At 35.0% G+C, this 15013-nt stretch overlaps 1 protein-coding gene and 1 pseudogene across 1 annotated transcript; both read right to left on the bottom strand.

Moving 5' to 3' along the window:
- Positions 1–1394: 1394 nt before the first annotated feature.
- Positions 1395–14599, bottom strand: LOC145265319 (S-crystallin SL20-1-like). Its single transcript, XM_080121091.1, has 6 exons — positions 14467–14599; positions 6229–6324; positions 5337–5452; positions 3708–3761; positions 3484–3591; positions 1395–1559 (listed from the first exon to the last, which is right to left on the bottom strand). The coding sequence occupies exons 1-6, from the start codon at positions 14597–14599 to the stop codon at positions 1395–1397; spliced, it is 672 nt and encodes a 223-aa protein (XP_079977217.1).
- LOC145265824 (U2 spliceosomal RNA) lies at positions 6997–7123 on the bottom strand (annotated as a pseudogene).
- Positions 14600–15013: the final 414 nt, after the last annotated feature.

Here is a 15013-nt window from a genome sequence, read left to right as displayed (position 1 = left end):
GGTGTTTGGAGGTGTGTGTTGAGCAAAAAAAAAAAGTGGTAGTAGGCAGGCATGCAGGCTCAAACCCGTGATACGAAGGCGGAAAAGAAAGGGGAAGAAAATCTGACGTCTTACTTCTACTCCATGATGCGACTGGAAGTTCGGAACGTTAAAATTAGGCAAAGTCAATCCAACTGATACGATGACTTGCAAAAATGGCTTGCAAAAAATCGACTGCTCTTTGTAGAGGTGAAGGAATTAATGTTTTGGCCAATTTTCCGATATTTGTCGTCCGAGGCGTCGGCTTCAAAATAATATCGATCTTGTGAAAATCCATCGCCACTGTCAAAAGTTTTAGGCATACATACATACATACATACATACATACATACATACATACATACATACATACGTACATACATACATACATACATGCATACATACATACATACATTTAAACAGACAGGTGAGATTTATATTATAGACAATGGTGAATATCTCTGTTACGACTTCAGTCAACTTAAATCAACGCTTGACCAAAACAGTTTGTGGACTTTTATAAAGCTTTCCGAATAACCTCTGAATGTTGGCGCTCTGGACGTTCATCATCATTTCTGAGGATATTTTAAGTCAATATACGACCTCTTACCTCTATTGCCGAAAGAGTAAAAGTTTTAATTACACTAAGCAAGCCATTGTTTAACTGCGATAATATTTTCCACATCAGCCAGCAATGTTTTCCCAACGCACAGAATTTAAAGTTTTCCATTTATTTAAAAAATTTCTAATTGTAGCGTCACTTCACTAACTGTACTAAACCTAAATAAAATTTGGACTTAAGTTTTGACCCAGGAACTTGACGATCTGCACTTTGTGAAAATAATATGAGTGTTTTTTTTTAAATTAATGACACTAGCTCTATGTTAGGCTTTGGGAGTTTCTAAATATTATTTATTAAGAAGGAACTCGTTTGTAGCTGACTGAAATTAAGTTTAAATTGGATTCTTTGTTTGGGAAACACCTCTGAATTATAAAGTTGATAAAAACCAATAAGATACCCACGTTACTCAACGTTAATGACGGAAAACGTCATCACACACAAAAATTAAAATTTTCATTGTTAATCTGAAAACAAAACAAGTATTTTTTATATGCTGTTCTGTGACAAAAAACCAAACAAAAAAAACAAAAAAAAAACTGCGTATCGTTGCTTATCTCCCCTGGTTAGCGATTGAATGTAATAGGCTATCGCACGTTCGTTGTAATAAAAAATTAAAAAAGAAGAAAAAACACATTTTCATGAATAAAATCGTTTTTATTCAATAATTGCTAAACACTAACAACTTACACAAATACAATTTGTTAATTTATCAAATTAATTTATGCTATTTAAATTTGAATCATCAACATCGTCTTTACCAGCAAGAGTTGCAACGGTTTTTAAAGTAACCAGCCATTTTGGGATAGTTGTAGAAACGGTTGTAGAGACCCATCATCCTGGGATAGTTACTGAACATGTTGGGGTAGGAATTGTACATCATTTCCATGCAACAGTAGAACATCATGTCACACCACATCATCTGGAAGAAAAGAGACACAAAGAAATATGTGTTAACTTTGTTGAATGCGTATGATAGAGGTAAAACGATTTACAAAAAATAACCGGATATAACCTTTAAATAGTTCACACTAGCTATGTAGCTAGTGCGAACTTTATTTATACACACAAACATATATATCGGCGTTGTCTGCCACTTATGTGACGTTACTACAAAGAACCAACCGGTGAAATAGATTTAAACGTTCATTAACCTTAGATTGAGCACATAAACATTTTCACAAAAGTTTTATCAGGTTCTAATATCGTCCGTGCTTAGCGATCTTACCAAAATTCAATTTAGATCAGTGATTTTGACTATCGGATTATTATTATCATTATTATTGGCTCACAAGGAGCTTCACACAGGCCATTAAAGATCTCTCATTGAAAACCTATGGTGTTCCCTGGAAGCTGCGTGACAACAAGTCTCCCCAGATTTCCAGCACTCTCAACCTCCTTCGATAACATTTGCAAATAAATTTGCGTTATCACAACAGCCTCTCACCATTGATTTTTCGCTGGCAGCGGCCATTGCTCTCCACTGGAATCTGAGTAGCAATAAATCTCCCCAAGGTCCAAGTTCTCTTCGCGCTTGTCCAGCAGATGTATGGTCATCGCTCTCTCCTCAGCCTTTCCATCCTCCTTGACCTTTCTCGGCTATTTGGTATCACACATTGGGGGGGGGGAAGGCGATGATGGGGCAATGGGAGAGGATGAGAAACTTGTAGATATGCAGCTTCAGTGTTCTTGGTTCACTGAAACGCTTCTTCATATTTTGCCTCTGCAGCAGTTTGTCTGGCTCACTTATGTGGTTCATGTGTATTAACCTCCGCATTCAAAGTTTTTCCTTAAGATTTCAGCTGTTTTCATTATGGTAATTCGTTGTATCTTTGCAGCCATTCCTCTGATGGGTTTATCCGTCTGCATGTCCATATCCCATAGAATTTTGTGATTCTCGTTTTCAAGTACTGTTGCGGGCTTATGCTTGTACCATTTGTTTGTACGTTCGAAATCCAGTTGCTTGCATAATTTCAAGTGTACTACCCTTCCCACATGGTTGTGCCTGTTTTTGTATTCCGTTTTTGAGCCAGTTTGCTGCATTCATTACTATATAGATTATCGTTTCATCACAACAGCCTCTCACCATTATTATACATTTAATTTTTTTTAAGTTATAACTTGTTACTTTAGCGTGAGCTTTTTTTTAATTAAATCGAAAAAAAAAGCTCACGCTAAATAACAAGTTATAAACTAAAAAAAAAAAAATAAATATATATGTTCTTTTTTTATAAGAATGTGTTTGTATATATATATATATATATATATATATATATATATATATACAAACACAATTCTTATAAAAAAAGGAACAATAAAATATGTTAATTACTTAATCAGACCATATATAAATCCCCTCCTTACATTTGTTCCGAGGCTCCACACAGCTATTTAATTTCCGCTCCATCATCTAGCATACTTTGAATCGATCTGTCACGTCTACCATTTGAAAAGGGAAATTTTTTCCGAAATTATTATGGATATTGCCGCAGACATAACAAGTAAGACATTTGTACCTAATGCAACTGAATAAATATATGTATATATAGACATATATGTGTACTTATTGATTTGTAAATCGCCACTTGTTTTCGTCTTCTTTCACCAACAAGGACTATATTTCATTCCTCGCATTGTGATAGCCTTCTAAATCTCTACTACATACCTATCCCACACGATGCTTCAAGCAAACTACATATCAATCCTATATATATATATATATATATATATATATATATGTATATATATATATATATGTATATATATATATATGTTGTGCATATACACGTGTTTACGCATCTGATCTGAAATAATGCTGAATGTCATTTATTAAGGGAGATACGAACCTGATCTCCCATAAACCATTGGTTTCCACCATTGCGCATGCACAGAGTCCTCTCCATGAAAGGCATGATCCTGTTGAAGGTGTTCATGTATCTCCAGTACATGTAGTTCTGAAAGCAAACATGGACAACATTATTCAATATTTTTTGACGAAACTCACTGTAGACTACTTTCTAGAATTGTATTAATTCGATTGAAATATTAAAAAAAATAAAATCAGACTTACGTCGTAGTTACTGCACATGCTGTCACCACCGAATCCCCAGTCGTTCATGTTGTACTGTGAAAAAGAAAGAGAATACCATTTAGAAGCCTGTGTAATTTATTGATTAGGATATATTAAGTTTGGATAGAGGAGGCCCGTGGAAATTCCGCAGTTCATTTGAGAAAAAAAAGTTCATTCTTTTCAAATGTCACTAAGACAATAAGTAGTGATTTCGTTCATCAAACTTGAAAGTAAATACCTGGATAAACAGGAGGGTGCACGCAGCGGCTCTCCAAATTGGAGCCGTGATAATCTCTGGAAGACACGTAAATACGGTAGTTTCCTGTTGCTTTTCGTCTTAATTCGGGGGCGTATCTCGTATCTTCCACCCCTGTGAGTTTAACGCCCACCAAGATACCAACCTGAAAATTTCTACGACTCAGCACGGTACATACAGCGCATAGCCTTCCCAAATGGTTACCCATCTGGTACTGGCCAGGTTCATCGTTGCTTAACAGGGTATTCACTTAAAATAATAGACTGTATATATGGTGCATGACTCAAAGTATTCCCTGACGACTCTGTACCAATGTGTCTTATTGTTGTTGAATCAATGAAAACAACAACAGCAAAAAAAAAAAAACCCCACCGAACTGAGATCTACTTCATCTAGCAGTAAAACAGTTCAAACTATACTTTCAAGTATTGGTTGTGCAACTAATCTAAATGTGGATCAGAGCGCATACATGCATATACAAATGCATACGAAATCCGAAATGACGTCACTGTAAAAAGAATAAAAAATCGGGAGAGCAGGTTCGATTGGAGAGGCGTCAGAAAAGGCAATCGTAGCCGTAATGAGAAGTCATGCGTGGTGGGAAAAATGTCGTTACAGGAAAAGGTGAGTTTGACTTATTATTTGCTTTGGTCTCCTTTTCGACGTAGACTGCATGCAACGTGTTGGGTCTCATGTATAAAAGTTTATACTACAAAACAAACGAAGAACAAACAGTATACTTTCGACGTTCATCCTGGCCTTTTTCCAGACGTGCAGAGGTATTGCCAGAGTTAGTGTTGGCATTTCTGTTTGTGAAATTTCCTCATGTTAATCAGTTTTTCCTTACACACACACATATATATATATATATATATATATATATATATACGCATATATATATATATATATATTTGTATATATATATGTATATATATATATATATATATATATATATATATATATATATATATAAATATTTGTATATATATATTTGAGGATCGAATTTCTTTTCCCCAAATAAACGCATCAGGTTTGTCGTGTACAAACTTAACTTTTGATTGGTAACATCGGATGGAAATCATATCTGACCAATTGATGAGAAAGAAAATTTTTATGAAGACATAAAATCATAAAATTGTCATCCCATTAACGAAACGGCTGTAATGAAGAGATCCAATATGAAATAAACAAGATTTCTATAAAAGTAAAAATGTAAGTTTTTGAATTTCAACAAAATTTTGTACTATATATATATATATATATATATATATATATATATATGTGTGTGTGTGTGTGTGTGTGTGTGTGTGTGTGTGTGTATGTGTGTGTGTGTGTGTACATTCAAAATATTTGCGAAAAACTAAGTGACTCACTCTGAAGTTTCCGTTCTTCCAGTGGTAGTACCTCATGTAATCGTGCATGATTTCATAGAAGCAATCGCTGATGTAGTCACACCTGAACATATCCATTGGGTTATTGGGGTAGAATTCTACAAATAACAAATGGAAACTTTATTCTAACCTAGCCATGAGAAAACATAGCTTAATATATCAAGTTGGCAGTAAGAATTTTTGTTCAATAAAGCTAGCAGCATCACCAATTCGCTTACCATTCGCAATTGAATTCGTACTCATCGTTTGAATCATCGAAACGAATTTAATCGATATGAAACAAAAACAACAGTCCTTTTCATTATTTCACCCTCTCTTTCTCTTTTTGTAGGAATTGAAGATGAAGATAATTGATAAGAAGACAAAACGAATCGATTAGCAAAAGAATGCAAAGCTCATCGATAATAACAGAAAACTAATCAATAAGGAAAGAAACACATCCATTCTCTCTTCCTTTATTCGGTATCAATAATAATAATAATAATAATAATAATAATAATAATAATAATAATAATAATAATAATGACAAACACAGCAATAATAGCAATATAAATAATAATAATAATAATAATAATAATAATAATATAAATAATAATGACAAACACAACAATAATAACAATATAAATAATAATAATAATAATAATAATAATAATAATGACAAAAACGGCAATAGTAAAATAATAATAATAATAATAATAATGATAATAATAATAATAATAATAATAATAATAATAATAATAATAATAAAACTGATGATTTAAAATATTTCATGTACATTATGAATTTCTAATTATAAAAGCGAATTCTTGACAAAAAATCATTCGAGGAATTTTTTATCTAATCTTATTTGATAAGATAATATATAAATACTTACTGAATTCACGGGCCATGTACCTGCAAATGGCCATTGTCTCGGGCATCATGTAACCATTGTCCATCTGCAGACAGGGGAGGTAATTACAGGGGAAATCTGGAATGAGTAAAAAAAAAAAGTAAAATATATTGTATTTTACAAGTGTCTGTTGACGAATAGGTCCATATATCGTTGCACAATTCAATGCAGGATCCGTTTCGTTTGTACAAGTAAAAGAGATAAGATCGCCGTGAGTGGATGTAGATATTATTTTGTGTTTTATGTAGATGTATTTTTTATCGTAAACATTATTGCCTACTTGTATTTCCTATTAAAAAAATGGTAATTAATGTTGCGGGGAAATGAACGCATACTTCATATTAATTATTTAATTGGTAATCGAATGATACAGAAATAAGACACGTGAATTGCCTCCCTTATTCGGAACTCTTCGGTAAACATTTTTAAACATTTCAACGGTCATTTTTTTCTGTTTGATTCAATAAAAAAGCCGATAGCCATTAGTCGCGTGCTCCCGTGTAATGAATGAATGCGTGAATGTAGGATTTACATGAAATTCTTAAAGATAAACTAAAATGACCGAAAAATGGGCTGAAATGACTTAAATAAATAAAAAGTAAATGACTTAGAATGACTTTAATGAACTTAAGGATGAATTGAATGACCTTAAGAATGACTTGAATGCTTAAAAAATAACTGGAATCCTTCAAAAACAACTTGAATGATCTGGAGAATAACTTGAATGGCTTTGAGACTGACTGGTTGTAAAGTGGGTGATCATTTTACATTAAATTAATACAGAAAAGTGATCACCCACTTTATATCACAATAAGTACAGCATGTAGTAAGAACAGATATTACACATTGATCTTGGCCAAAAGGCCAAGAAAAGGGTATTTATTTGCTCCCTCACTGAGCAAATTAGGCACAAGGCCGATTTTTAATGTGAGTAATGAAGGGGAAATGGGGACCAACTACCCGGGGAGTAGGGGAGCTGGATAGTGACAATTGGTATGAAGGGTTGCCCCTACATTGACCAAGGTCTTATATGTGAGGTTGCCCCTACATATGGTCTTTGCTTCTAGTATGTGCCGGAACAGATGGTATTTATTTGCTCCCCCCCACGAGCAAATTAGGCACAAGGCCAATTTTTAATGTGAGGAGTGAAGGGAGGGGGAAGGGAAAAGGGGACCAGCTCCCGAGAGGTGGGAAATGGGAGCTGGTTAAAGGTCAGGCATGTGGGGTTGCCCCCACATCTGGTCTTTGCTAGTCATAGCTAGTCATAGCTTGCAGTATCTGCCGGAACAGATGGTGTTTATTTGCTCCCCCACTGAGCAAATTAGGCACAAGGCCGTTTTTAATGTGAGGTAAAAAACCAGCTCCCCTAAAAGTAGGCAAAAAGGGGGCACTCTGGTTACCAAAAATAATAATTGTCCCAGTATAGAGGGTTTCCCCTCCATTGACTGGTACAAATTATCTTAAGTGCAGCATCTGCCGGAACAGATACTACACTTTTATCTTGGCCAAAAGGCCAAGAAAAGCTTAAAACGCTAAGAACAGCATCTATTAACAACAGACCTTTAATCTTAACAAAAAAGTCCAAGCACAAAAGTGTTACGGACAGACCGACCGACCGACCGACCGACCGACGGAGTGACTTATAGAGTCGCTTGTACGCGACTAAAAATATTCGCATGGGTTCGAAATTATAGATTAAATATTTAATATTTCCATGAATAATTGTGATAACATTTATAGATATTTATAACGAGAAATTTAATTAAAAAAAAATAGAAAATCAAATTATTTAATAGAAAATAAATTCCTTTGAAATTGAACCCAGCATGTTTTGAATTATAGAAAGGGTTAATAATCCTAAATAAAATATTTAAACAATGCAATTGTATGTAATCAAGTAATAATTAAAAATTTAAGTTAAAATTGCGTGTAAATAGATTTTACACGGCCGAAGACTTTTTAACCATTCTTTTTTTTTTTACACGGTGGTCACCAATTATCAAGGTCCGGAAGCCACTCATGGATAAGGGTTTAGTAAATATTCTTATTAAACAGAATTGAATAAATTTTCAAGTAAACTACACGCTGAAAGAGAACTCCTGAAACGATCAAACTGTAAATATGTATTTCTTGCATGCTTTTTAAATAGAGATAACACATACCTTATTTATTTATTTATTTAATATATATATATATATATATATATATATATATATATATAAAATGAACTTATTTTTTCCCGTATGATTTTGACATTAATAGGATTAAGAATCAAGATATTTCATGCAAATATAATATGCACAAACGGCAGAACAATATCTGAGGTGTGTTATAGGCTTATTATTTCTCAAATTCCTCGATAATCTTGGATTTCTATACTTTTTCTGCTAAGAAGTCACGGCCAAAATCGGTTAAGATCAATGCAAGTGGTAAAATATTTTCTCTCTAATAAATTCCTCCTCCCCCTGCCACCACTTAACACCGTTTGGGGATCGTTCACAAGGAACAGTTGAGAAGAGAACACCGGTTTGGCTTCGTAGTTCTTTCATGTGAAGTTATTTAAAATCACTAAACTAAGCTGCAGTTCTCTGTGGCGTAGTGGTTAGCGTGCTGGACAATTCACATTATATTTTCACGTTCGCGCCGACCTACCGTAGTCGTTTTTTTTTTTTTTTCCTAAACAACTGGAATGGACTTTTCTTGGTGGCCGAACTGTTAACGTTGCAGATGTTTTTTTTTTGTTTTTTTTCACACTTTATTTTCCTACTTTTACTCATGACTCCGGGTTTGATCCTTCCTACTTACCTACCATAACATTTTTTAAAACTCCCCCCCGTCCCGGAAACAAACACTCGGGCAACGCCGGGTACCCCCGCTAGTTTAATATAATATTGAACCGCGTACTCACAAGTTGAACTGAATTTCGAAAAAAGTTTTTAATGATCAAAAATGAAAGCAAAATTGATTCCTTGATGTCTCTGACTCTCACAAAATATATTCGTTCTTGAAACCACATTATTTACGAAGAGATGGAAGGGGAATGCGACATTGTCCGGGACGCAACACGTTGTAGCCTCCGTCGCAAAGCAGACACAGAATAGAAAAGAAATTCAACTCGCTTTTTTTTTGTTGTTGTAAACGACTTTTATTTCCTTATTCTCCCTCATGTGATCGTGTTCTCGAACGTAATGAACGTCTCTGACGTGATATCGAATCTTATTTCCGTCTCTAACGTTATCTTTTTTTTTTAATCTTTATTTTCTTTAGGCGTGACGTCATATTGCATGAATTTGCATACACGCGTCTGTGCTATGTTACAAAAGTTGTAGGAGTAGTAGCAGCAGCACATTTGTAGTAGTACTTGTAGTAAGATTAAGAAAAAAGTGTTTCGTATGTCATTTATTAAGGACTTTGTTTTTATTAACAGCGAAAGAAAGAAGATTGTTGAGATGATTTCACGGTATAACAAACACATTTATTTTTTGATGTCAATTTAACTAACAGCAATGTTATGTATATGATTTTCATGCAATTTGTGACATTACTGCATTATCGTAGCTTCTTGAGGTATCGGAATCGGTATCGAAATCGGAAAGCATAAAACAAGTACTTTCATGATTTCACGATCTACTTAGATGCCATAATTTGGGGGGAAATGAAACAAGAAAGACTACAACCTGGATGTCTTCAAGTCCAATGCAAACAAATTCCTAATGAACCGCCCCCCTTAAGTAAACATTTCATTAAATCTCCACACCAACGTACTGTACTTGCAATAACCCTTATCCCTGAGTGGCTTCCGGGCCTTGATAAGTGGTGACCATCGTGTAAAAAAAAAAAAAAAAAAAAAACATACTATTCTATGCATGCGTAAAAGAATAGGGAAAAATCATTACTTGTTGGTCCCCTGTCAAAATGAGGTTGGACCTGTAAATTCACTCTTGTCCGTTCGTCCGTTCGTCTGTCCGTACGTTTCTCAATAACTACGCCTTGGAATTTTTCGGAAATTTTGCACAAACATTAAACATGATATGAGTAAAAAAGTAACAGAACACATTTTCCGGGGAAACTCCAGCTGCCCCTCCTAGTGGTGCCTTTCGCATTAAAATGGCTAAACTTGACACTTTTGTGCTTATTAAAAAAAACTTGATGACTTGGATTTTTATAAAATTTTCTGAAAAGTTGTAACTAACTGATTTCTATATAATTTCGTTTATCTATACTTTGCGATAACTCTTGGGTGTGCCTCGGGGGCTCTTTTAGGCCTAATAAAACACTCCATTTTGGGGACTAGTTTACCATATGTGTCCCAAATTTTCTGTGTATGTCTATTTAGCAGTTTTGCATGGTGCTGAACTCAAATTAAAAAATATGTTAAGACCTTTGGGACTTTTGGAGCTAAATCTGCGTGGGCAAATGATGGACTTAGTCATTTCTTTTTTTCTTTTTTTTTTTGCATGGTACAAAACTCAAATTTACATGTGTTAAGGCCTAAAACAGCACCGTTCCTTAATTTCACTAGGATTTGCGAGGACTTTTGGAGATAAATGGTTTGGGGGGATGCTGAACTTAGTCATAGTTTATGCCTCATTCACTGTGCACTCATGTGCTACCATGCATGCTTAAATTCTTCGATTATGAATCGCCTGCTATTTCTATAATATTTAGCAATTGGTATACGCAGATAGTCGCCAATTTAATACTAAGCTCAACAATTCTAAAACCGACGCGCATCTATCCTTTAATATAATAAGTTTCTATTGAACAAAGCTAGCTTAGTTCACATTACACATGATGTAACAGATATAGCGGCAACAGAAAAACGAAAGTTTCAGATGAATCGTGCCATGGAACATAAAGAATCAAAACAAAAACAATTAATAATTACGCATTTTATTATTTGCAATGATGGTAAAAGGCGAGTTCATGCTTTAAATGTCTTAAATGGTAAAATCAGAGATTAGAGCTCATGCAAACACTTTAATTGACTGAGTGAGAACTTCCCGAAGGCGTTATTTATTCTAATTTATGTTAACAAACGTGGTCTATTTAGATATAATATATTTGAATATAGTCAAGATTGTCTACTTTTTAGACTTCCGGTTTCTACTGTCTGAATAGATGGATGATAAGATATGGTCATGTGTACAAAAAAGCCATTCTTAACATAAGGAAGTGAGGTTATCACGTTATCTGGAAGAAAAATAATCATTAATGAGCAGGGACTATATATTGCTTTCTGTTGTCGTCATCTTTGCGGATAAGAAATCAAAAGAAAAAAGAGCGGACAATCTTTAGCAGGTCATTATTTCTTAATTATAGTTAGGTAATTATTTCTTAATTATAGCTAGGTAATTATTTCTTAATTATAGCTAGGTCATGATTTCTAGCTATAACCAAGTAACTACTTCTTAGTTTTAACCAGGTAGTTATTTCTTAACTATAACCAGATAATTATTTCTTTACTATAACCATGTCATCATTTCCAACTATAAGCAGGTCATTATTTCTTAACAATAACCAGGTAATTATTCCTAACTATAACCAGCTCATAACTTCTTAACTATAACCAGGTCATTATTTCTTAACTATAACTAGGAAACTATTTCTTAGTTATAACCAGACCATTATTTCTAAACTATAACCAGGTAATAATTCCTTAATTCTAACGAGGTAATTATTTCTTAACTATAACCAAGTCACTATTTCTTAATAATAACTAGGTAATTGTTTATTGTCGCTTAAAACGCTTGAAAACCACAGTAAACGTATGTCTAAAGTTTGTTCTTGAAGTGATTAATTTTAAAGTACTGACTCCACACTCACTTATAATTCGTTAGATTCAGCAGCGCATAGACTCACATGGTTATCAATTTATCAAGGGTCGAACTAAGTACAGATAGAAGTGACACGAAGTTTGGAAAATAAACTATTTGCCACAAAAGATAAGAAGAGGAGGATCATAACGGTTAAAGTGTGAAAAACAAAGATAGTTTAGTCGGCATAACATACGATGTCACGAATATAGCGGCAACAGAAAAACGAAGGTTTCAGATGAATAGTGTCATAGAACAGGTTAAGGAGAGATCGATAATAATATTGTAACAACTGAAAGGAACCCTTGGATAGTCATCCAGAGCGAAACGATAAGATAGTTAAGATTCGTTAAGCAAATACTAGCCCCTATTTCGCATGTATCTAAAAGGAATTTTTAGAAAAATTAAAACATAATCTTTAGCGTTCTTGGTGAGTTTGGGTTTTGTGGAATAAAGCCTCTATTGGGATAGTTTTTATTAATTGTCACCGAAATATGAAGATATGTTAAAATTTAGGAAATATGTGACTTTTGTGAAACTTTCCTATTATTTCAATTTAATTAGCACCAGGTGAAAAGTGAATATTTATACGGCATCATCACGTTGACACACTGGTTCTCATCAAATCATCGAAGTTCAGCGACATTCAACCAGGTTAGTACTAGATTTTGTATATGTTCTAACTTTATTTCGACATTGTTTTCAATCATCCTGCTGACTCCGGTGGTGTGTGACTGAAAATTGCGCAACCCTTGCCTCATAATTACAGAGAGTGTTCATTGTTTCACGCAATTGGTGTTGCAGCGATTTATAACTCTATCAGGTCGTAACATAGAGAGATATTTATCTGCTGTTAACCGCAGCAAAGTGTGACACAAGGTCAGAAAGTGGAGAATAGGTAAGTTCCCCCAAAGGAGGGGCAGTTTTTCCTCAACAAAAATTGCCTGGACACCCCCATCGCATTCCTCGGTCGGGGTGCTTCAGGTGACAAGCAGTAAACTTGCCCCACCCGAAAGCCGGGGTACAAGGCGTGAGAGGGTGGACCTCCTGGGTGATACCCAAGCGGCGTACCTCAATCCGACAGGTACAGGGCCAGTTCCCGGCCCCGCACCTGCCGGACTGAGTGTCAAGAACGGGTCCTTGACGAGTACTTTCTACTTAGTCTCATAGCCGCCGAAGCAACAAGAAGACTATCCCCACTTCTAATGGAAGTATAGGTCAAACAGAGTAACGTACTATTGCCGTCTCAGCTAGATGTCATTCGTCAAGTAAGAAATAACTATTTTACATTTTGAATTTATATTTTCATTTGATGAGGATAAAAATGCATGACGTTGTCTCGGAACAAACACTTTGTAGCCTCAGCCGCAAAGTAGACAAAGAATAAAGCATTTCAACTCGATTTTTCTTTGTAACATCGACATTTATTTCTCAATTGTAACGGCCGAATCTCGAATGTCATTCACGTTTCTCACGTGATCTCGAACGTTCTTCCCGTCTCTAACGAGATCTCTTTTTATAGTCTTTATTTTTCCCTACAAGTGACGCCATTTCGTATGCGTTTGCACGCGGCTGTCCACGCTCTATTACAATAAAACAGTTATAAAAACTAACTAATGATTCCTTGACTTGAGGGAGTTGAGTGGGCAAAGTCTTTTCACAACGGATTACTTTTTGTAGATTGCCAGTTATTCTATTCTATTGAGAACTACCAACAGTTATTATTATTGAAAGTACAATATGTACAATATGCACGTAAAATATACGGCATAATCACGTTGACACACCAGTTCCTGTTATATCACCGAAGTTAAGCAACGTTAATCCTGGCCAGTACTAAAATGGGTGACTATTTCGGAATTCCAAATGCTGTATGTACTCTCTGCTTATCTCGGCATTGTTTCCAGTCGTCCTGAACTGCTCCTTGCCATGGAGCTCAAGCTGTGCCGATTTAGACATGATTGGACATTGCGCAACTATTACCTCACAATTATACGCGCAGCTACTCTTATAGGAGCTATCCATTGTCTCTTGAGACTAGACGGAGGCACTGAATAGAAATTAAAGTATAAGCAGTTTACTTGTAAGCAATGGGGCAATTCGTTTAAAACCCAATTACAGTCGGAAATGAACTTCAGCAGCATGGATAATTTTACCTTTTTTTAAATTCGTCTTTTTATACTTGCAGTTGCCTACACTGTCTTCCATTTCCACTCCCTATTTTATCGGATTAAAAATGCGACAATACAACAGGAGGTAGACCTACATGTTTACCAATCGTGTAAAACCAATGTCCAACAATACTTAGCTTCGATTATAACACGAAAACCTTTCTTTCAGCGGGATATAGTTTGTTTTTTTTAATGAAAAATGGAAAAAAAAATTACAGTAAAAAATAACTCACCATTCCTGCAACGATCCCAGTCAGAGAATTCATATCTTTTGTCCATATATTTGACACCGGCCATATGGAACATCATACGCATGCACTCGGCACGTCCGCGGCCATTGAAGTAATGGAGGGTGTAGTTAGGCATGGTGGAGTGGTTTCCGGTATTTGAATATCAAAGAGAGGAAAGGCTGTTATGGTTCGAGTGACTGCAAGTGTTCTCTGAGGACGAAGAAACAAACAAGACTCGTATTTATACTCACAAGCTAATCAAGTTGATTGCGCTAATGACCAGGCAGACGACTACCTGTCCAAGGACGGCTATTCAATATTCCCCACTTGACGAAACTTAATTTTCATCCGTTTTTAGACCTCTAAAAGTACACATTCTTGAGAACAATAAGCTTTTTTCTGTGTTTCAACGCACTTTTTCTGTTTGTTTTTTTTTTTAACCTGGAAGCAATCGCATGGGATGTGCAATTAACGGTTTGATGAATGAATAGAATTAATAAAATTTAACACAACCAATGAGAAGAAACAGTAATTAATGAATATACTTAGA

This window comes from Euprymna scolopes, chromosome 40 (assembly GCF_053919585.1).
Source record: "Euprymna scolopes isolate OS-2025 chromosome 40, ASM5391958v1, whole genome shotgun sequence".
In the NCBI taxonomy this organism is placed as follows: domain Eukaryota; kingdom Metazoa; phylum Mollusca; class Cephalopoda; order Sepiida; family Sepiolidae; genus Euprymna; species Euprymna scolopes.
Note: the sequence above shows the minus strand (reverse complement) of the source record. Positions and strands in the feature narration are given on the sequence as shown.

Excerpts from the sequence above, each read along its gene's own strand:
- LOC145265319 (XM_080121091.1), bottom strand. The coding sequence starts at position 14,599 with ATGCCTAACTACACCCTCCATTACTTCAATGGCCGCGGACGTGCCGAG. Across the intron at positions 5,453-6,228 it reads GTACATGGCCCGTGAATTCA|AATTCTACCCCAATAACCCA; the intron begins GTAAGTATTTAT and ends TGTTATTTGTAG. Across the intron at positions 1,560-3,483 it reads AATGGTTTATGGGAGATCAG|ATGATGTGGTGTGACATGAT; the intron begins GTTCGTATCTCC and ends CTTTTCTTCCAG.